Source organism: Callorhinchus milii, unplaced genomic scaffold (genome assembly GCF_018977255.1).
Source record: "Callorhinchus milii isolate IMCB2004 unplaced genomic scaffold, IMCB_Cmil_1.0 Scaffold3, whole genome shotgun sequence".
Lineage (NCBI taxonomy): Eukaryota > Metazoa > Chordata > Chondrichthyes > Chimaeriformes > Callorhinchidae > Callorhinchus > Callorhinchus milii.
In genome coordinates, this window is record NW_024704744.1 from 72,053,416 (window position 1) to 72,077,875 (window position 24,460).

Below are 24,460 nucleotides of genomic sequence, written 5' to 3' on the forward strand. Positions count from 1 at the left end.
CCAGATAGATTGTTGTAATGGAATGTGCACTCTCTCCCCGGAGAGACGCATCCCGTTTACCCAATCCCGTAAAGTATTAGGCACAGGATGGCAAGAGCAAAGGCTTGTGAAGCATGCAGTGTGTGTTAGGATAACTGCTGGAGTTTAACCAGCTAATACCACACATCTTACCATTGATAGCAATGTCTGCCAAACTTTCACGTTAGGGCTTTGGCTTGCAGGATTAACAGGAGCTTGAGTGGGAGGATTCGCTGCCTCCAGTGACTAGTTAACAGGGTGATAAATCATGGCATAATAACAATACTTACATTTGACACAGCGCCCTACTTCAGAGATTTATCGTAAAGTGCAGTGACTGTTTTGCAGGTGAACATGACAGCTCAGTCAATCAGCAATAAACCACTTGTTCATTCCTAGCTTGAGAAATGTTTGCTCCCTTTTTATCAAAGTCACCTTCCTCCTCCCAGTGGCTTCAGGAGACAGAAACATCGGGAACTGAACGTGGCTGATGAACTCCATATTTACGTGCTTTGAATACTCCACAGTCCAGACTGAACCAGTTTAACATCCCACAAGCAATGAGGCATGCGTCATATCACCTGCGCCAATCTCAACGGCTGTTTATTGGAAACTATTTCAGGACGTAGTTACGTTTCACCGTACTATTTTAGTGCTGTTCCTCTGAGCTAAAGGAAGATTTGTCCCATGATTAGCAGGGGCGTTTATCTGCTGCCTTTTGAAGCACTGGGAAAGCTTAAGAACTGTTGTGCAAAAAAAAGAGCAGGCGAGATATGCAGGATAACAGACTGAATGGTCACACTGCCCCAGACTTACTGAAAATCTCAGCCTCTCGCTGTCTGTGTGCTCAAACCTCAGTTCTCCTTTGCTCGGCGTCCAACCGCATTAATAATAACAATAATACTTGCATTTGATATAGCCCAGAGGTGTGTGGAGTAAAGAAACTTGCCTAAGGTTTCACCCCGATCGGAAATCAAACCTGCGTCTCCTCAGCCGAGCAGGCCGAGCGCTCAGGACGCTATCCGGCGTGAAGGGAGCTATATAAGTGCAAGTTGTTGTTGTTGAGCCCAATCCTGTGCAAGTAAAATGTCTGGCTCACTTGTCTCTAGTCTCTGGAACTCCCTCCCTCCCTTCCTTCTTTCCTCCCTCCCTTCCTTCCTTCCTTCCTTTCTCCCTCCCTCCATCTGTCCCTCCATTCCCACTTCCAAAATCTATCAAAAACCCTCTCGATGACTGCACTCCAGCCTCCTGATCCCAACCCCCAGCTAGGGTGCAAACCCTTAACTGTTAAGTGCCTTGGGACATCTTCCCAAAAGTCGCTGTATAAATGACATTTTGTTCTTGTTGCACAAAATTCAGCCTCTGTTCTACCCTGCATCTCCCACACTGATTCACCCACTGACTCTATGAGGACTCTGGGGGTGAGAGGGATCAGCTAGGGGTGAGGGGCAGAATTTGGAGTGAGGGGAGCGTCTGGGGGTGAGGGGGAAGTGTCTGGGGTGAAGGGGGTGCTGGGGTCAGGGGATTGTCTGGGGGTGAGGGGGTGTTTTGACAGTAAGGGGGACTGTCTGAGGATAACGGGGAGTGTCTGGAAGCGAGGGAGGAGTGTCTGAGGGTTAGTGGGGATTGTCTAGGGGTCAGGGCTCGTCTCTGGGGGTGAGGAGGAGCGTCTGGGGTGAAGGGGGAGCATCTGGGGATGAGGGGTAGCATAAAGGGGTGAGGAGGGAGTGTCCCGGGGTGAGGGGGAGTGATCGGGGGTCAGGGAGTGTATTCGGAGGTGAGGGGGGAGTATCTGAGGGTGAGGGTCTGGGGGTGAGCGTCCAGTGGAGAGCAGGAGCGTCTTGGGTGAGAGGGAGTGTCTGGGGTGAGGGGGCGTGTCTGGTTTGTTTCCAGATCCATTACTGCTGGCCTGCTCCATTTCCCCGGCCCGGCCCACTATCAGTAGTCGGGCCTTCGGTCTCTCTGTCCCTACCCTTTGGAACTCCATTCCACATTCCATTCATCTCACTTCCTCGCTTACCTCCTTCAAGGCACGTCTCAAGACCCTCCTCTTTGACCGCGCCTTCGGCCACCCTCCTACCCTCCACCCTCCCCGATCCCAAACCCCCAGCTCCGGTCCAAATCCCTGACTGCCCACCTGATGTGAAAGCCGCTAGACAAATGTAATTTGTGTTGTATTGTAATGTAATGTTGAGTCCTTGAATTACTGTGTTTAGTGGATGAGACTCGGAACCGATGGAAGTGTGAAAGAAATCTGTTTTGCTGCTTTCTGACTTCCACTTGTGCGAAACGCACGCTTCGAGGCTTCTGACTAAAGTAGGTCAACAGCTCCACGCAGAGCATAAAGTTCCCCCCCACCCCCGAGGCTACTCGGGTGACGTCAAATGCTGACACTGGGGGTCAAGGAGTTTGTTAAACTCCTCCAAAGCCGGAAGCCAGCTTCTCAGGCTGCGACACAGGAGCACGAGTTGTGATCCACAAACACTTGTCACACAAAGAACTGGAAGAATAGGGAGTGGGCTCACTCCCCCCCCGCCCCCCAACAAAGGCTCAAAGACACAGACTCAATTAATCGTTCTTAAAAGGGTTGGATCCTTGGGAAGCAAGAGACATGGGGAAAAAGCAGAGAAATGTCAAGGCCTTGGAGGGGCAGAGGAGATTTACAAGAATTATACCAGGGATGAGGGAATTCATTTATGTGGAGATACTAGAGAGACTGGGATTATTCTACTTAGAGCAGAGAGGGTTGAGGGGAGATTTAATAGAGGTGTTCAAAATGATGAGGGGTTTTCATAAGAGTAAATAAGGAGTAAATGTTTCCTCTGGCAGGTGGGTTGGTACCCAGAGGACACAGATTTAAGATAATTGGCAAAAGAACCAGAGGGGAGACCAGGAGATTTTTTTTTAACGCAGAGTTCTTATGATTTGGAATCCACTGTCTTTGAAAAGGGAATTGGATAGGTACTAAAAAAGAAAAAAATTGCAGGGCTATGGGGTAGAAGTGGGACAGTTAGATAACTCTTTCAAAGAGCTGGGACAGGCACGATGGGCCGAATGGCCTTCTTCTGTGCTGTAAGATTCTATGAGTCTATGAAATGGGATTAGAAAGATAAAGAGCTGCCGTAAACCAACAGAATGGCAGAACAAGTTCGAAGGGCCAATTGGCCCACCCAGTTGGCATGAATTCTTAGCTCCATCGAGATTTACCAACGGTTATGTAACCCCCGACTGCCAGGTTTGCATGTGGGGTTGTTCCTGTATGCAAATTGGCTACTGTGTTCACCTACAAAATACACAGTAAAATCCTATGAAGCACTTTGAGACATCCATATTTTCAAAATAAATAAAAATTTGGTCACTCAATCTATAACTGTTTGTGGGACACTGCTGTGTGCAATTGGCTGCCGCGTTTCACCCACCAAAATACTTTCAGACGTTTCAATGTGATAAATTGCTGTACAAATGTAATCTTGTTGTTGTATCAAATGAAAGGATTATTATTATCAGTTTCACTGAAAGTTGTCACATCAGATATAATGGTTATTTCTTAAAATGAAATTTGTGAGTATTGAGTTACTAAAACATTGTATGCTGCAGGATGATCGAGTCCAAATCTGTCCTTCGTATGAGATGTTAAATCGAGGTCCTCTTTGCCTGTTTAGGTGGACTTTACAGATCCTGTGGTACTGTTTGAAAAGAGAAGGGAGTTTCTCTCTCCCAGTGTGTGAGAGGAACAAGAGGGGTAGTGTCAGAGAGAGAAAGGCGACTCAGCAAGGCTAACACAGCGTGTGATTCCAGTGACAGTTTATCTCCTGACGGAACAATTTTGCGTTAGCATGGTAGCCAATTTGTATTTTGCTTAGGAGTTCAATTATCCACACTGTCTGCTTATCCACAATGGGACCAATTAAGGCTGATAATGGGCTCTCCTCTGTAGTTGGTGAGATCAACACACAGCCAACCACTCATCAGATAAGAGGAAGGAATGTTACTCCGCGGGTGGCATTTCCCACCTGAACCCAACTGATGAGCAGTCAGTATGTGTTTCAACAGGCAATGGCTGACCTGGGTCACGGAGAGAGAGGAAGCAGATTACTATCAACACAAAGAAAGACATTCAGATGAGTTCAGGCTGTGTGAAAGAAGCTTTAGGGGAAAAGAAGGAATGGGAAATTCCACCTGGATTGAGGCCTACTTTCGAAGCATTTCAGAGTGTACGATTGGTTGGCAAGTGTTTCATTCCAGCCTTTATTTTGAAATCTGTTTCTTTTAAAAAGAAAAAAACATCTTCAGATATTAGAATGTCTCAAAGCACTTCTTAGGATATACAGTAGTGTATTGACTGTATTTTGTGGGCAAAACACAGCAGCCAATTGCACACAATAGTGCCCCACAATTGTGGGTTGAATGACCACGTTTGGGTGGTGGGGGAGGGAAGGGATTAATACCCGAGGAAAGTGATCCACCAATCGATTAATAACCAGGTTCCTACTTCCTACTTGGTAAACAGAGGTGTGCAGAGTTAGGATACTTGCCTAAGGTTTCGCCCCACCTGGGTATCAAACCCGGGTTCTCTCGCTTGTGAGGCGAGCGTGCTAACCACTACGCTACAAGACTCCACAATGAAGACAAGGCAGGTGCACACACCACACATGCACACACAAAATAGTTCCACAGTGTGTTCTAGGCTATCAGGTATACCTGTGACACTTTCTTACACATATATTAAAGAAATCAGAACAAACTGTATCATAATGTCCATTAACAAGACAGAGCATCAGACGGAATTTGGTGACAGATTTAGAGGCATCAAAAGTAGTTGCGTGCTGTGGGTGTGGTGGGAATAAATGGGATAATTCAGACGACAAGCAATTTTATGCCTCTCTCTTGCCAAGAGCAGCTGAAGCGCGGCAACTGGATGGCAAATTGTCAAACACCGTGGGAGACTGTGTAGCACAGAGTACGTGGGGTGAAGGGAAAAATGCCACTATATTGTAGCATCCATTGCACAGTCAGCAATACAGTGAAACTTCACATAAGCCATAAGAGTCAGGACCGTAATATTTAATACGTTTTATGCGGAGTCCGAGTTTCAGGCAAACTGTAAAAGTCTTAGAAAATCCGATTTAAAATTTCGGCCCGCCTAGGAATCAGACCCAGGTCCTCATTTGCAAGACAAGCATGCTAACCACTATGTTATGTGCCTCCACATTCTTCTATGTGAAAGGCACTGTATAAATGCAAATTGTGCTGAGTGTCAATGTGTGGCACATGCCAGACCAGGCTGGCTGGCTGTGCACCCTCACAGAACACCGAAGCCTTTACTATGATGCTCATGAACTGCTTCTTTATAACAGCCAAAAGCATTCCTTACCTAATCCCTTCCTCTTCCGCTCCCCCATCCAAATTCCTAACTCTCAGGCTTAATCATTGCCAGTTTCAATCTTCTGACATTGGCTGAAATAAAAGTGAAGTTGTTTTGATAGTCTCCTGGTGCTAACACCTGTATTTAAAGAGCTGTTGAAATCTTCAGGCTCTCCCTTTCCACCCTCAATTTCTTAAGTACCTTGGATCCATTCCACCTGGCCTTGTTGCTGAATGTTCAACACTTGTGCACTTTCCTAAATAATCCTTTGTCACCTTCTCCCACACATGTTCAGTCCTGAATGTCCAGTAGCGTAGTGGGTAGCGCATTTGCCACGCAAGCAGGAGGATACAGGTTCGATTCCTGGGTGGGGGAAGGAAACTTGCCTAAAGTTTCCTTTTCCCCCCACGCCTCTGCTTATCTAGCAGTAAGTAGGAACCTGGTTGTTAGTCGAATGGCGGATCGCTTTCCGGGATAATAATCCCTCCCAAATAAATACATTTTGTTTTAAATAAGTCACGCAATCCACAACTATCTGTGGGACACTGTTGTGCATATTGAGAGGATAATGGCTGACTGGGCAAACAAGTGGCAGATGGAGTTCTATGACAAACGTGTGAGGTAGGAACAACAACAAAATTACATTTATAGAGCACCTTGAAACCTAGGAAGGACCTATAACTTTGAGATGTCTCAAAGACGTGATAAGGCGCTATATCAAATGCAAGGATTATTATTATAACGAAGGGGGCAAAACTTAAAGGTGTGGAAGAATAGAGGGATCCAGGAACACAGATTCACAGGTCAGTGAAGGCAGTGGCCCAGGTGGATAGGAACTTAAAAAGCCAATGGAACCTCGGGGTTATAGCTAAGGCAATAAAGCATAAGAATAAAGAGGTCACGTTGAATTTGTATGGAACATTTTATTTTCCGGCTAAGTGCAATTACAATGGTACTGGCTTTTTTCAGTGACGATAAATGCAGGGACCGACATTGTAATTGTTTGAATCCCGCGAGCAGGAGTTAGCGAACAAACTAGCTTCTGCTTGCAGGATTCAAACCGAGTCAAAATCGTTATCCCTGGCCACTGAAAGCCACTGGAACAGGCGAGGGAGTGTGCTGGGAATCTATCCAGCTAGGATTTTTTTAAAAAAATCCATTTTGGGCCCAGTCCAAATTCCGGATACAAACCTTTTTTTCTTTAGAGCTCACAGGCTGAGATGGGATGTGACAGAGGTATATAAGATGATGGGAGGTTTATTTCTGGAGGTTGGGGGGGGGGGGGGGTCTATAACTAGAGGGAAAAAGCCAGAATACGGGACTACAGATAGGATCTAGGATGGGCACTCGTTTGGAATATAAACACCAATTTGAATGGATGGGCTAAATGGCCTGTTTCTGAGCTGTGCCTTCCATGAATACATGTACATGAGTGATTTGTGTGTGTGTGTAATTGTGCATCCGCGCATCTGAGGAAACTGAATATGAGTGTGTGAACGAATGTGTGTTATTCAATGTGAGTGTGTAATAATAAGGCTTGCATTTCATATAGCATCTTATCATGTAATTGAGACATCTCAAAGAGCTTCACAGAATATATTATAAAGTGAATTGACTGTTTTGTGGGCGAAACACAACTTTTTTGAAGGGATTATTACACCCGGAAAGTGATCTGCCAATCAACTAACAACTGGGTTCCTATTTACCGCTAGGTAAACAGAGGCGTGCAGAGTAAGGAAACTTGCTTAAGGTTTCGCTCCGCCCGGGAATCAAACCCGGGTTGTCTTGCTTGTAAGGTGAGTGTATCAGCAAGTGTGAGTGGGCGTGTGCGATTCAGTGTGAGTGTAAGTAAAAGTGATTGAATGTGAGTGAGTTTGTGTGTGTGTGGGAGAGTGATTATTATGGGGGAGTGGGGAAGGAAGAAGAGGAATAGGGTGCCTGGACACTTTCTGTGTCCAGGGTTCTTTTGGCGGGCTTTGTGCTGCCAAAAGAACCTGGACGCAGAAAGCCATCACAGTCTGAGATGCTGCGATAAGATGGTTTGTGATAAGATTAAAAACATAAATTACCGAGGCAACGGCTGCATGTCTCCACTACAATGGCATTCAGTCGGAGGGCCACGTTTAAATCAGCTTCATCTAATCCATACTAATATTGCCATTAATGCTACACAGGCTGGGAATGAAAGCAGCTTCTGTGTGTGGTAGCAGCCGCTGGGAATCAGAGAGGTAGATGCAAATCTATGTCACAAGGCATGGAAAGGCCTTTCTTGGTCTCTTGTCAACCCCCTCCACCCCACACACATACACAAACGAATGCTGTAAACAGGTTTGCAGATAAAGAGAGAGGCAAGTTTCTCCTCAGGATCACATTTTGTGCGTTTCAGGTGTAATATTAATAAGTGCCACGAGCAATCCTCATCTTTAAAACCTGCCTAAGATCCATCTTTTCGATATCACCGCCACCTCCCCCCACCACCATCCTGCAATAGCCCAGGTACCTAATTACCTGTGTAAAAGCACATAAAGCATTGGTGACTAACCCATGGCCCCGAAAAAGAAATCTGCTGATCGACTAATAACCGGGTTCAGATTTACTGCTAGGTAAACAGGTTTGTGGAGTAAGGAAACTTTTCTATGGTTTCATTTTGCCTGGGAATCGAACCCGGGTCCTCTCGCTTGCGAGTACTCTAACCACTATGCTACATGGCCTTCTCTATGGAAAATCTCTGTGCACTTTCTAATGGATTTGTTGAGTTCCTTTCCAAAACACATCGCAGGTGATTAATTGCACTTTATGCCAACACAGCAATTTACCACTCCAAGTACTCAGAAGGACAGACCAGCTCTGCAGACAACCAATTAGAGAGTGAGCGAGAGAGCCTGGACCAAAGACTGGATTGTTAAGGGTTCTTTGGGACAGCCCCACATGGAGGCAATGTTCAGCAACTGAACACCGTTCTCGTTTTTTCTACTATAAGTTTTTTTTTAAAAACTTTCACTTAGAAATAACTCCTTTTATACATTGAAAACATTGCGTTTGTTCCAAGCTTCATAACCCAAATTATTCATTTCCACATCATTTATTTTTAATAAATGGAGATTTTAACAGCCTGTTAATGGGCTGCTGTGCTGGTAAACTGTCTGTTTACAAGCAGGCTTTCAATAAAAAAAGAACATGTCTCTGCTGCGTAAACATACATGTACGTGCAGCACAAGGTGCTTACCATTTACAAAGGAGCCAGTGGATTAAAGTGGAGAGCTTAATGTTGAGAGATAGGGGCTGGTGCAGAAAAACAAGGACATCAACAGGCGGTGAGGCTCCAACCAAATAGAGACTTTGGGATCCAATTTCAGGGGAGGGAGCGGACAGCTCGGGTATGGAGTTAGCAGATCACTGAGGTAGGAAGGAGCAAGGCTGTGGAGACTTTGAAAGTGAGGATGAGGATTTTGAACTCTATCCTCTGGGGGATGGGGAGCCAGTGGAGCCGGGCGAGGATGGAGGCAACAGATTACGGAGCCTGGAGCTAATGCAAGGATGTCCTAAGGTGCTGGAAAATCCAGCAAAAGTGGAAGCTCTAGGAGCAATGTGTAGCTTGGGGGGAGTGGGGAGGGTTTAAATGACAAATCTATTTGCTGTGCAAGTGTGCGTACAATTGCCAGCTGCAGCCGTGATGATATGGATTCTAATGCAAGATCGACCGGATGTGAATTATAAAGGACCATTAATATTTATGGCACTGTGGGAAATGGAACTCAGGCTGACAGATCAGCACCTCCAGGCACAAAGAGTTAACACTGTATTAAGTTACAGTGTTTGCAGCGTTGTGGGGGGAATCTCACATTTGTGACTTGGCAGACTCTAATCTCCACCCACCCCCCCCACACACACATTCATTTGTGCAATAAGGAAGGAGAGGGGGAAGGGGGAGAGAGAGAGGCATGAAAGACAAACTCAAACTAGACTGAATTATATTAACTTTTACCTGGAGTTTATTCCTGCAGTGCATCACAGGAGGCTACAAGAGCGAAAAAACAGTGCACTTCATCAGTTGGCCCAAAAGTAAAATACAACCATAGCGTACTGGTTAGAGCGCTCGCCTTGCAAGTGAGAGGACCCAGATTTGAATCCTGGCAAGGCGAAACCTTAGTCAAGTTTCCTTACTTCACATGCATCTGTTTACCTAGCAGTAAGCAGGAACCTGGATGTTAGTCGATTGGCTGATCACTTTCCAGGGGAAACAATCCCTTCAAAAAAAATTGGTCACTCAATCCATGACTGTTCGTTGCATACTGCTGTGCCGTGTTGTAGCCACAAAATACAGTCAATCCACTGGCCGAAGCGACTGTTAAAGAGGAAGGTTTTGAGATGGGTCTTGAAGGAGGCAAAGGAGGGGACGAGGCAGAGGGATTCGGGAATGGAGTTCCAGAGCAGAAAAGCTGAATCCTGACCACAAATGGGGAGGCAGGCAGGGCAAGGGATATGCAGCAGGCCAGTACCCGCTGAGTGGAGGGAACAGAAAGGTTGGTATGATCTTAAAAGGTCTCTAGAAGTAGGAGAGCTTTAAAAGTGAGTACGCAGATTTTAAACTCAATCCTACACTTTACAGTAAAATCCTGTGAAGCGTTTTGAAACATCAACAATAAAAGGTGTTATATCACTTGCAAGGATTATTATTATGATGCATTAAACTGAGAAGCTGTCAGCATGGTCAGGTGAAAGATAACTATTACTAGAAAAGACAAGTGTTTCCCCGGCCAACGATCCTCCAGACAAACTGGCCAGTCACCTCATGGCTGTTTTGCAGACATTGCAATGTATCTATTGACTGCCTATAAAACCGGTCACTACATCAACAGTAAGTGTTTTGAGACACTGGACACGATACAGTGCGAGACAAATGCACGTTATTAGCCTTGCTTACTGCTACACAGTGCGAAATATGGAGGACGTAAAACACAGGAGGGAGAGACACCCTGCACCACTTACACTCACTAACCTGGGCTGCTAAAGTAATAATAATAATCCTTGCATTTGATATTGTGCCTTATCACACCATTGAGAAGTCTCAAAGCGCTTCACAGAATATATTGTAAAGCGGATTACTGTATATTTTGTGGGCGAAACACAGCAGTCAATTGCTCATAGCAATGACCCACAAACAATCGTGGATTGAGTGACCAATATTTTTTGTTGCAGAAAGCAATCTGTCAACTGACTAGTAATTCTGTGTAAAATAATGAAACTTGCCTAAGGTTTTGCATTTCCAAGGAGTAGTGATGCCCAGAGAATGTGCTTCTCTGACAGGGAGAGGGTTATGCCAGGCATCGTGTGTGGACAAACAGGGGAGAGAAATAAAAGATGATTTACTATTTTTAAAATTATTGAGTTAATTACCAGGAAAAGAACAGCCAGTTCTCTAGATGTTCCTTCAATTTAAGTCACTACACCCACAACCGTGATTATCTCACTGGCATTTACTGTGTGCAAACTGGTTGCCGTGTGTCTGTCACCTTTAATTGAGAGTACAAGCAGGTGTTCAAAGATATAGGGGTAATTCAACTCCCATTCCAATATGTTCAGCCGATATCTTTTATGGAAACCCATCACCATGTGCAGGTTGGCAAGAACCAAGGCTTGGGGACCCCAGAGTGTGCAATGGGGTAACTGCTGGAGTCTAACCAGCTAAAACCACACAGCTTGACATTGATATATCTGTCTGGCAAACTTTCCGCTGCTTGTCCAGCTAGAACTACCCTACCCGTAAGGGCTTTGGCTTGCAGGGATAACAAGAGCTAAGTGGGAGGATTCCCTGCTTCCAAATCCTACCAATGTGCCAAGCTGGGCTGTGCTGTCATAAGCAGTGGCAAGATGTAGCCAGGAGTTATTCTGAGATACTGAGTCATAGTCTGGGCCAATAGTGGCCGCACTATTCCGCGGAATCCACTACAAATACCCTCCTCCACTACAAACCTGTACCCAGTGTGTTTGGCCCTGGGCCTCTGCGCGCTGTTTGCTTGACACTGCTACTATGGGTGGAGCAGCTCTGGTCGTGCATGCGCGGCATGGAGAGCTTCGGGATCACGGAAGTGGTGCGAGCAGGAAATCGGCTTTGCCCGGCCTAAACTGAGCTCCTGCATTAAATATCTTCGTAAGAGCTGTACTGTTCAAATGAACATTTTTAGTATTTTAAACATAACTTCATGATCAGGAAATATATGCCTATCGTTTTGATCCGAGCTGTTTCAAAAAATACATCTCTCAATAGCATCAAAACCATCTGCAATTTCTCACAAGATTTGCCAAATGCCCCACAGTTCTCGGGAAATATTTCCAAAATGTTCTACTTGGCCCAGCTCATGGGCTGGGCTGCTCCAGTACAAAGAGGCAAATCGTCAGATCATACCACTCAAGGTCTGACCTTCAACAGATTATTTATATACACATATATATATTACAAAAACACGCCCATTACAAAATGCATCTGTCTGCCAACTGTGACTGAGAATTCATGTATCTTGTAAATAATTTAATAACTAAAGGAAACCATCAATGTTCCCAAGGGCTGTCTGACTGTCCTTTGGCAACCAACCTGGGCAGCCACCCAATGTAGGTTGTTCACAAAGTCCCGTTACCCTGACTTTTTTATGTCTGATACCAGGAACTTCCTCGTCACTCCATCCATGTTAACAATAATACTTGTATTTGATATAGCGCCGTATCACATCGTTGAGGCATCTCACAGCGCTTCACAGGATATATTGCAAAGTGAATTGACCGTATGTTTTCCTCCTGATGTGGAAGGTGCTATATGAATAAAATGTGTTGTTGTTGTTAAGGGCACATCTCCAGCAACAGATTTTAGAGGGAGTTTGCCTCTTTCACATCCAGTGTGGTGAACCCAGCATGGAGTAACGTTCCAGTGGGGTGGGGGAAAGCGTTCTGTTCCCGGGACCCCAAGCCCTGTACGAGGTGTGGGCGCACACAGGATGCCCCAGTCCTGGATGTTCCTCACAGTAGCTCCCAGGGCCCTGGGATTTTCCCAGGAAACATTTATAATGTTTACAATCTGGAATCCCCCTCTGGCCCTGGCAGTCTACAGCAAAACATTCACAGGCCAATGATTGCACTTCCCACATGCTGAGCCGTGGCTATGGGGGAATGGAGTAAAGCACAGAGAGAAAAACTTTACAGTGAAACTACTGAAACTTCTCAAAGCGCTTCAGATTGCTGTATAGTGTAGTGACTTTGTATTTGTAGACAAACGCAGCTGCCAATTTGCGCACATCAATGTCCTACAAGCAGCTATGGAATGAGTGACCAAATTCTATTTGGGGGATTGTTGGCCAGGACACCGGAAGAGAGAAACACCCTTCTCTTTTCCAATAGTGCCATGGGACCTTTAACCAACATCTACCAGAGAGAACCTCAGTTTCCTTACAGTGGAGTAAGGGCACTTGTTCAAGGTTTCACTTCGCTTGGGAATCGAATACAGGCCCTCTTGCTTGAGAGTTGAGAGCTCCAAACATTACATTATAGGACTTCACATGGGCAGGGGTTGGTGTTGGCAGGGTACCAGGTGGGGTGGTTGGCAGGTCATGGATGTCCCAGTGTGGTGATGTAGAGCAAAGCACTGACTTAGCTGGGAGCCTTGCAGTTTATATCAGCAAACATTCAGCCCTTCTTTCTTTCCTCCGGTTGACAAACCTGTCAGAATGGGATTTCCCCCAACCTGTGGGATTGCGAACGTCGCGATTTTGCTCAAGACCTCTTTGTGTTTGTATTTTTTTTAAAAAATCTTAGAAAGCACTTACCTGTTCAAGTGGGGCTTCTGTTTTTTCGGAACATGGCCTTCTGGCAGAGTGGGTTTGTGGTCTGGCAGCAAGCCTACAAAAGCAATTAGTGCCACACTGGTAACTATAGCAGCAGATGTCTTTTACAGTAAGTCACACCAGCAATTTCGCACACACAAAACTAAAGCCCACTGTAAAGCCAGCTGCAAACGGACTCCCCTGCTCTCCCCCTCTCCCAAGAAATTGTTTTATCAGCTATTCTCCTTTTAATTGACTTTTGGATTCTGACTAGTGAAACTTGGTTTAAGAACCACTTCCCTTCTCTACCTCCTTTCCCATGTTGCCCCTGCTTCCAGAGACCACTGCCAATTCCATCAGCTACCCTCAAGCTTACTTGAGTCACAATAGAGGGTAAGATGCAGAGTGAACCCTCTCACTGTGTCCTAAAAACTTTTCCTCTGAAATACTCCTTGCACTTAACACAATGCCTATAACGTCAAAACACTTCAAAAGGCTTCATTGCTGTGTATTTTGAGGAAAATGCAGCAGCCAGGTGGCACACAGCAAAGTTCCACAAACAGCCAGGACTGATTTATCTACTAGAGAATTGAACATATTCCCTTCTCTTTTCCAATAGCATCGCAGGGTAATAATAATAATACTTGGATTTGATATAGCGCCTTATCACGCTGAGAGGACATCTCAAAGCGCATCGCAGGATTTACTGTGAAGTGGAGTATCTGCATTCGTAGACAAACGTGTAGGCAGCCCAATTGCATACAGCAAGGTCCCACAAACAGCTGTGAAGTGAATGACTCTTATTTTTAATTTGGGAGATTGTTGGCCAGGACACCAGCAGAGAGAAACTCCCTTCCTTTTCAAACAGTACCATGGGATCTTTAACGTCCACCTGGACAGGTAGATGTAACCTCAGTTTTAATGTGTCATCTGAAGGATGCCACCACCAACAATACAGCAAACCAGCACTGCAATAAAGTGTCAGCCTGTACAATATCAGTTCCAAGTCCCGACATGGGGCTTGAACCCACAATGTTCTGAACTTAAGAGGCAAGAGTGCTTCATAGGAACATAGGAAATGTTAGCCAAAAAAAACCAAGATCCATCTAGGTCGCCTTCCACCATTCTGGCAGTCGCATGCACGTGTCACGTCCTGAACTATTCATATACTGTATCCCAAAATATTATTTCCTAATATAAATCTATCTAATTTGCATTTGACGGAATCAACACTTTCTACTTCCACCATATCTCGAGGGAGTGTGTTTCATGGATTTACCACTCACTCACTGAAATAGTGTTTCCACAGATTAGATTTGAACGTACAACAACTTTCACTTATATAGCACCTCTCATGCAGGGTAGCGTTCCAAAGCGCTTAAGGTTACCCTACCAATTTACCTAGAGTGACACATGATGACAGAAGTAGGGTGGAGCAATGGCCTTGGAGGCATTTCAAAGTGCGAACAAGGATCTTGAAGAATGGGGAGACAGGGAAACCTGGTGAAGTCAAACAAGGACAGGATACAGACAGAAAAGGCAGCACCACAGTCTCTAATTTGGCATGGTTGGCAACATACTTCAGCATTGGGCTTAGGGCCAGTTGTCAACATGCCCTTTCAGAAACGTGGTCTCTTGCACTTCGCAGAAACTTTCAATCCTTGCACACATTGCTTGAAAGACCAAAAACAAAAAATGGCTGTCAGAGGGCATGGCGGCTGATTTGAGCTTGTGGTACTATGGGGGATAATGCTGAGTTTTTAATGCTGTCAATTACTGAGATCCCTCCTCCCCCAACTTTCAACAAATACATTCTGTGGCACGTAAAAGGGAACACTGCGAGGCACTTAATGTAATTAGATAAATTAACAATGAACTGCTGGTTATTAATTAGAAATGAAGGGAATGTTAAGGAGTCAAACGCAGCAGTTAATCTGAGCCAGAAACATTCCACAAACCGCAAATCGATGCAAAGCCGATTAACATGAATTTTTGGAGTGGATTTGGCTTGGGGGGTGGGGGGGGGGAAGAGAAAGGAATTAAACCCAAGATAACCAAGAAGAAAACTCTTTCTTTGAAACAGCGGGTGGGAGGGATGGGATGGGGGATGGGGGTAGAGGGACATGTAGTCCCAACATGTAATAACATATAATAATAATCCTTGCATTTGATATAGCGCTTTTCACATCTTCTAGACAACAACAACAAGATTACATTTGTATAGCGCCTTTCACGTCGGGAGGACATCCCAAGGGGCTGGACAGAGTACAGCATTTCAGACCCGAGCTGGAGTTGGGGGGGGGGACGGGAAGGGGAGTGGTCGATGGCATGGTTGAAGAGGAGGGTCTTGAGGCGGGACTTGAAGAAGGCTAAGGAGGGGGCGAGTCGGAGTGTTTGGGGGTGGAATTCCAGAGGATGGGAGCAGAGCGCCTGAAGGCTCTCCCACCAATGGTGGGGTGGGTGGGTCGGGGGACGTGGAGCAGGCCAGAGCCGGCTAAGCGGAGGGAACGGGCGAGTTGGTAGGGGGTTAGGAGGTCGCAGAGGTAGGGTGGGGCGAGGCCATGGAGGACTTTGTATGTGAGGACCAGGATCTTGAACTGGATCCTCTGAAGGATAGGGAGCCAATGGAGTCGGGCGAGAATGGGGGAGATGGGGTCATGGAGTTTGGTGCGGGAGAGGACACGGGCTGCAGAGTTCTGGATTATCTGCAGCCTGTGGAGGGAGGAGTTGGGAAGGCCGACAAGCAGGGCGTTTGCATAGTCGAGCCTGGAGGTGATGAATGCATGAACAAGTGTTTCAGCGACCTGAGGGGTGAGGTAGTGGCAGAGTCGGGCGATGTTATGGAGGTGAGGGAAGGCAGAGTCGGTCATGGCTTGAATGTGGGGGAGAAAAGACAGTTGAAGGTCGAACAAGACACCCAGGTTCCTGACTGGCTCGGTGAGTTGAAGTGTGCAACCATGGAGGTTGATGTTACCAGAGCCTGAGGTGCTGAGGCGCTGGTGTGAGCCAATCTGGAGGGCCTCAGTCTTGTTCACATTCAACTGTAGGAAACTGCCCTCATCCAGGACTTGATGTCCGACAGGCAGTCTGTCAGGACAGCAGTGGTCCTGGAGTTGAGGGTGGAGGCAGAAAGATAGAGTTAGGTGTCATCCACGTACAGTGGAAGTTGACCCCATGTCTGTGGATGATGTCACCAAGGGGGAGCATGTAGATATTAAAGAGGAGAGGGCCAAGGACGGAGCCCTGGGGGATGCCAGACGTGACAGTGCGGGGGCTGGAGGAGAAACCGTTAAAGGCAACAAAGTAGAGACGGTGAGGGAGATACGAATCGAATCAGGCAAGGGCAGGTCCGCGAAGACTGAGTAAAGCGGAGAGACGGTGTATGAGGATGGAGTGGTCGACAGTATTGAAGGCGGCAGAGAGGTCAAGGAGGACAAGGAGGCAGAGGGGGCCCTGATCACAGATGTTCAAAATGTCATTAGTGATTTTCACCAGGGCTGTTTCTGTGCTGTGGGCAGGGTGGAAGCCGGATTGGAGGGGTTCAAAGAGGGAATGGCGAGAGAAAGGAGCGGAGCTGGGACGCAACGACTGGTTCCAGGACCTTGGAGAGGAATGGGAGGCTAGAGATGGGGCGGTAGCTGGAGAGGAGGGATGGATCCAGGGAAGGTTTTTTCAGGATAGGGGTGATGACGGCCGTTTTTAGTGGAACTGAACCGGTGGACAGGGAGAGGTTGATGACATCGGACAGGTGAGGGTCCAGAAGGTGGATTTGGGAGACGAGGAGAGAGGTGGGGATGGGATCGAGGGAGCAGGTGGTGGGTTTGAGTTTGCAGACAGTTGTGGTGAGGGAAGAGGGAGAGATAGGGTCGAAGGAGTATGGGGGGTGGGTCATGAGGGAGAAGTAATGTAGGGGTGGCTGTGGACGGGGCTGAAGTGGCTGAACGTATCCCCTCGATTTTAGATTTGAGGAAGTCCAGTATCTCTTCACAGTTGGAGTTTGTGAGGACAGGATGGGCGAGGTACGGGAGGGTGAACAGAGGAGACAGTTAGTGGTGGAAAAGAGAAACCGGGGGTTGTCCTTTGCCTCCAAGATAACCTTGGAGTAGAAGGAGGATTTGGCAGAGGCAAGAGCGCAGCGGTAGATCTTGGTGTGGTGAAGCCAAATCTGCCGATGGACCGTGAGTTTGGATTTGGTCCAGGCGCGTTCGGCAGCTCACACTTGTGCCTTGAGGGAACGGAGATGGCTGGTATACCAGGGGGATTTACGGGACTATGAGGCAGTTCGGGAGATATGGGGGGCAAGGGAGTCCAGAATGGAGGAGGGAGTTGTGGAGAAAGGAGAGTGAGGAAGGGAGATCGGTCAGTGAGGGCCAGAGGTATAGGAGTTCAGATGACTCCAGGGCAGTGGAGAGGGAGGAATTTTTTTTCCATGGATGGTATGTAATGATGGAGGGTTGGGAAGGGGGAAGCGGTACAGAGGTGTTGAGGGAGATGACGTGGTGGTCCGAGATGGCTTTATCGACGATAGTGATGTCCGAGACGGTGAGGCCCCGGGTGATCACCAGGTCAAGGGGGTGGCCACCAATGTGGGTTGGGGAGTGGATGAGGAGGGAGAGGTTGAAAGAAGAGAGGAGGAAGGAGAAGTCGGCAGAGGTAGAGCAGGAGGGGGTGAAGTGGAGGTTGAAGTCGCCTGAGATAAAGAGGCGTTCAGAGCAGAGAGAGAGGGAAGATAGGAGGGTGGAGATGTCCGAGAGGAAGGTGGGGGAAAGCTTGAGGGGACGGTAAACAAAGAGGATTTTGAAGGAAAGCCTGGAGGGGTAGTAGAGGGTAAGGTGTTCAAAGGAGGGGAAGGTTCCGGAGGAGTAAGGGGAAAGGCCGAGGGAGGACCGAGAGATGAGAGCCACACCACCACCACAGCGATTAGGCCTTGGGGTTTGGTGAAAAGTGTAACCTGGAGGTGTGGCCTCAACTAGTGGGAAGGTGTCGCCTGGGGTGACCCAGGTTTCGGTGAGGGCTAGGATGTCGATATTTTCCTCGACTGTGAGGTCATGAATTATGAGGAATTGTGAGGGACGTCTCAAAGCGCTTCACAGAATATACTGTAAAGTGAATTGACTGTATATTTGTGGGTGAAACGCAGCAGCCACAGCACAGCAGTGTTCCACAAACAGTCGTGGATTGAATAACCCAATTTATTATTGATTTTTTTCTTGAGGGATTATTATCAGCCATGTGGAGTAAGGAAACTTGCCCAAGGTTTTGTGCCGGAATTGAACCTGGGTCCTCTCGCTTCCGAGGAGAGTACTCTAACCACTGAGCTACAGGACTCCAAATAATCACCTCTTGCACAGCACAGGTAACTAATAACATGTTGGGAAGAAAGAAGATGACCAAAGGCATGGTCAGACATAAATTAATTAATTCGAATTCAATACATCAAAATAGATTTAGGATTTTTCAAAATATAAAAAATTCTTATTAAGTCAATTGGCTGTTCACTTTCCACGAGTGATAATCCCTCCCCCATCCTCCCAAAACAACGTGGTCACTCAATCCATGACTGTTTGTGGGACACTGCTGTGTGCAATTGGCTGTCACGTTTCGTCCACAGAATATAGTCAATTCACTTTAAAGTATATTTTGTAAAGCACTTTGAAATGCCTCAACAATTTGATAACGCACTCGGCGGGCTCCAGCCTACTTCATGTCCCCTATCTCGCCCGTTCCACCATTGGCGGGGGGGCCTTCAGCCACTCTGCCCCCACCCTCTGGAACTCTACCCCACAGTCCCTCTGCCTAGCCCCCCCTCTTTTGCCCCCTCACCTGAAGCCTCCTTCAAACCTCATCTCTTCAACCATGCCTTCTGTCACCCTCCTTCTCCCCCCTGCCCTTCACCCTGTCCGATCCTGACCCCAGCTCAGGCCCGAAACACTGATTGCCCAGCACTTTGGGACGTCTCAAGACCCGCCTCTTTGACTGTGCCTTCGGTCACCCTCCTAAACCTACCCGCCGCCCCACCTGATCCCAACCACCAGCTCGGGTGCAAACCCTTATCTGTCCAGCCCCTTGTGACATCCTCCTGACGTGAATGACGCTCTACAAATGTCATTTGTTGCTGTAAAAGAATGACAGCTGTGCTAAAAAGACATTCATCCACCCTTCAAACTCTTCCTATGATTCCCCCCACACCTCCTCGTGTGCATGAGCTTGGCTCAATTGATTGCACTCTTCTCTGTGTCAAAAGAATTTTGGATCAAGCCTCTTGCCTGCCCTTGACCTTATAGTCCAGACTAAGCAAATTACTTGATTTGTCTGAGGGAATGTTGGCCAGTTTAGTTTGAAGTCTCATTTGAAGGACAGCACCTCTGACAATGTAGTGCGGCACCAGCACTGTAATGGAAGTGTCAGCCTAAACTTGAGCCCAAAGTTCCAACGTGGGGGCTTGACTTGGAGGCGAGAATGCTATCAATTGAGCTATTCTGTCACCCTAGAACAGCCAGGGAGCATCAAGGTAAGTGAGAGACAGAGAAGCGGTCTTCTAAGATGTTTAAAACATGACCCATGTCACAGGTGACAGATAAAAGTGGAACAATGCCTGAACTCTGCGTGACATTAGCTTGGAATGTGTGGCATTAAAAACCCACAACTCAGATTTTTTTAAAAAAATCACTGTATAAACGCACGTACGTCTGCATTTTATAGTCTCAGGCTATTTCTGGAACTACTTTGCCCTTAAACTCTCATATTGATAGCTCTGGCAAGTGCCACTGGTTCTGAAGGGAAAGAAACAGGAAATTACCTTGTGTACCCCAGCAAGGCACGGCACCATTTTTAATTGAACGTTCTGTTCTCTAGATCTTTGTTATCAGACCAAGAAATCAAAGTGGAGCACTGGGAGTGTTTCTTTCATTGGCCTGTGTAATCGTGCAGTTGGTCAGTGATGCGCTCAGCCACTGGTGCCAGATACATCCTAGGTTTTGAAGTGTGACCCTGACATTGGCTACGGTGTGGGTCATGTAGTTAGCAGGTTGCTTTTATTCTCTGCGTACGTGCACAAATGTACGTGCAAGTGTGCTTATGTAGCGGTAAGAATGTGTTGCAGGGTTGGGTCGGGAAGAGACAGAGAAAAAGGAAATTCACCTCTTGTGCTCTTGTGTTATATTAGGGATGCCCAAGCCCTGAAATTCCAGTCTTTGCCCCCGAGAACCCTTTTGTCTCACGATTCAAGTTGACGCAGAATTGTAGAAAATTCACTGAACTAGTCTTAAAGAGAAACAAGCTTGCAATTCGCCAGTTCTCTGCCTTGCTGTCTTTGGAACAAACTGGTTTAAAAATTTAGGCTGAATTTAAAAGTTTTCCACATTTCTATGATAGGTTGCATTTTCAGAAAAAGGTCCCACAGGCTGAGGCTCATCGAGGGATTCCAGGCCTCAGACATAAAAAGGGGTTAGAAAATAATAATAATCCTTGCATTGATATAGCGCCTTAACATGATGTTGAGACAGCTTAAAGGATATATTGTAAAATAGATTGGATGTGTAAACCAGTTTGTGCACAGCAGTGTCTGACAAACAGTCGTGGATTGAGTGGCCAAATGAAAAAAAAATTGGGAGGGATTATTACGCCCAGAAAGCGAGTCGTCAATCGACTAACAACCGGGTTCCTACTTACTGCTGGGTAAACAGAAGCGTGTGGAGTAAGGAAGCTTGCCTAAGGTTTCACCTCGGAATCAAACCTCTGGGTCCTCTCGCTTCCAAGGCAAGTGCACTAACCGCTATGCTACGAGACACAAGGGTGTTAGATATAGTTAGAAACAACACTGGGGCACAAACTCAAGTCAAAATTAAAAAGAAACCAACTAAAATTGTACAGATTGAGGGAGTTCAGGGCGAGGGAAAGAGACAGCTTATTATCTTAAATGGAAGGTCAAAATCATTTCACATTTGAAGAACAAATTCAGAGATTTAGGACAGGTATTGCAGAATCCGGGATGTAAACCAGACCAATCTGAATCACAGAACTTTTATCTTGCATCTATGCTGGTGCTCGCTCCCCCACTGAAGCTCTCTACTCTAGTCCCATTCCCCTGCTCTCTCCCCATCCTGTCTGTACTGGTGCACAATCCCCCACTGGAGCTCTCTACTCCAATCCCTTTCCCTAGGCTAATAACCCTGTTGCAAAACACATCTAACCCTCGCCCCATCTGGTGATAAATGCCGTACAGTATAAGTCAGGCAGCCAGGAAGCTTGAGATGAGGGCTCATTCATCAGTTTCGCAAAGGAAGCAATTTAGATAAGTTAGAATAGGATTGTCTTTCATGCTTCCTCTATCAACACGATCAAATGGCCAGATAAAGAAATGATGCGACTCCTGGAAAGGCCTCACTGATAATCATGGGCCGCGCATCTATCGCCACCTGAAAGAGAATATCAGAGCTGGGAGACGTCAGCTCGGAAATTCAATCCTTCTCGCTGACCTGTGCCACAATTCCTGCATTTGGTAGTTTCTCTTTCAGAGAAAAACTGTGGCACAGATAAAGAACTGGCTTGTAATACCTAGATCCACAACATGGCTTTTGGCTCAGGGTCTAAACGTTGTGGATTCACGTGCATGATGCAGTAGAGTGCTGGGAGGAGTGTTCCATTGAGGTCCTTCGGATCAGACATTAAACCAAGGTCCCATCTGCATACCCCTCAGACTGACTGAACCTGTAAGTAACCTAGGCATCAGGTTCGATTCTCAGCTGTCCTTCCTAGCTCACACCTGGCCTCGACCATGACCACTTTCCTCCACCTCCGACCGTACCTCACACCGAAAATAGCTGAAACCCTTGTCCATGCATTCACCATCTCCCTCTGATTATTACAATGCCCTCCTCGGCCGGACTAACCAGCTCCACTACCCAAAAAATCTAACTGAGTCAAAACTGCTAACCATGTCCTCACCCATATCAAACTCCCCCCCATCACCCCAGTCCTTGCCAGGAACCACTGGCTCCCTATTACAGAATGGATTGGTTTCAAAATCCACACACAAGTTTACAAATCCCTTCACACCCTTGCATCTCCCTATTTCTTTGACCTGACTTATTCTCCACTCCACCACCTGCTGCCTCTGCTCGGCTGGCTCTGGCCTCCTGTTTGTCTGTCGTCCCCTAAGCCCACCTTCAGCAGCCGTGATTTCAGCACCACGCCCTGAGCCCCTGGAACTCTCTGCCTCATTCCCTCCGCCTTGCCCCCTCCTTGCCTGTCCAGATTGCATCGAATGACATTCCTCTTTGGCTCTTTGAGTTTCCTCACTCCACACATCTCCGTTTACTTAGCGGTAAGTAGGAGCCCGGTTGTTACTCGATTGGTGGATTGCTTTCTGGGGGTAATACTCCCTCCCCAAAAGATTATAATAAACATATAAGAATAAGAATAATTTGGTCACTCTATCCATGACATTGTGGGACATTGCTGTGTGCAATTGGTTGCTGGATTTCGCCAACAAAATATACAGTCAATTATTTTGCAGTCTGCCCTGTGAAACGCTTTGAGACATCTCAATGACGTAATAGTGTACTATTTCAAATGCAAGTATTATTGTGTCCATTTCCTCACAAATAAAACCTCTCCCTCTCCGTACTGCCCCCACCCCACCACCCGCCCAAGGGAAAATGTAGAACAATCACCTGCTCTGTGAGCCATCTTCACACACACTTCCACCTTTTGGTGCTCTTCGAAGCAGAGCCCAGTGATTCTCCGCGGTAACATCCCACCGTCTAGCCTGATGAACTGGCTGAGCAGCAGCACGTCCTGGAAGGAAGGGAAACGGGTCACCCCTGACGGTAGACAAGCAATCGGTAACATACAGCTTATTTAAGAGCCTTTCAGCAGGTTGTGGGATCAAGACCCAAAAATATGAATTTGAGCTCACAGTCCATGTAGGGAGGGAGGAGCATCAAATGCAAGGTTATTTATCAAGCAGCTCCCCCACACCTCTATGTCCAGAGCCCCTTTATCAACGCACAACCATCACAGGTGTTAGCCTGGCTCAGTTGATAGCATTCTCGTATTGAAGTCAGAAAGTTGTGGATTCAAGCCCCATGTTGAGACTTTAAACTCGTAACCTAGGCTGATACTGAGGTGAAGTATTTGGGTGGGGGAGCACTGTATCATTGGAGGTGCCTTCCTTCAGATGGGATGTTCAACCAAGGTCCTATTTGGTTGTCCAGGTGGACGGTAAAGATCCTACGGCACTATTTGAAAAAAAGCAGTTTCTCTCTCCCGGTATCCTGGCCGACAATCCGCCAGATAAAATTGGTCACTCACTTCACAGCCATTTCTGGGACGTTACTGTGCAAAAAAAATGGCTGCCACATTCATCTACAAAATAAAATAATTACGCTTTACAATAAATCCCTTAAAGGGCGTTGAGAGATCGTCTCGCGGTGATATCAAACTGAACGATTATCAGTGTTACAGCAAATGCAATGAAAAGACGGATGCTTTTAAAGTGAGATCCTCTGCTGTCCTGCAGGTAGCGCTCTGCAACAGCGAGCTACAGGCTTTGCTGTTTATTTGGGGACTTTAGGGGCTGAGCCAGCAAAAGAGACATTTAATTGAAAAGCTCAGGGTAGCCCGGGCTCCCAATATTTGAGTGAGGAAACAGGTCCCATTGTCCTGGAATATTTGCTTGCATTCAGTGGCGTCACATTCTTGGTAGTTTGCCAACTGGGGCTGCAGAGGGAACAGAGGGATTTGTAAAGGCTCCACAGACCAGAGTTATGGGTAAATATTTATTAGTCGGTTTAGCCTTTCTTAAAGTAGTGCTGTAAACACAAGAGTGTCTGACAGTGGGTTAAAAAGCTCTTTCAAGCCAGCTCCAATCAGCCCAAGCACGACTGCGTGAAACTCTCTCTTCCAGCCTTAAACGTGTTGAAATAAATAGAATTGGGATTTAGCACAGCTCTTTTCTTAAGAATTTCCACTTCATAGCCCTTCTACAGGGTGTCCACAAAGTCCTGTTTTCCAATTTTTTTTTCTACAGTGCACTGACCAACAACTGAAACATGTGGAAGAATGATAATTGTATTTTGAAGTATTCAGTGCAAGTGTTTAACTGTATTTAGATGTCCAGAGGATCGGTGTGAGTGAGTGCCATCAGTTTTGTGGCAGATAATGATCCGTCGCCATGTTTGGCATGACATATTCCATAACATGATGGAGTGACGAGGCAAAATGCATTTCTGACAGCTTGTTTCAGCTTCTCCGACAGGGTAAC

At 46.6% G+C, this 24,460-nt stretch overlaps 1 protein-coding gene across 1 annotated transcript in view; it reads right to left on the reverse strand.

Moving 5' to 3' along the window:
• The window catches only part of mrps18a (mitochondrial ribosomal protein S18A), a 36,136-nt gene that overhangs the window by 1,422 nt on the left and 10,254 nt on the right, over window positions 1-24,460 (reverse strand). Inside the window, exons 4-5 of the mRNA XM_007894337.2 lie at window positions 22,869-22,992; window positions 13,198-13,270 (exon numbers count right to left, since the gene is read on the reverse strand). Coding sequence (XP_007892528.1) covers window positions 13,198-13,270; window positions 22,869-22,992 — 197 coding nt within the window. The remainder of the gene's footprint in view (window positions 1-13,197; window positions 13,271-22,868; window positions 22,993-24,460) is intronic.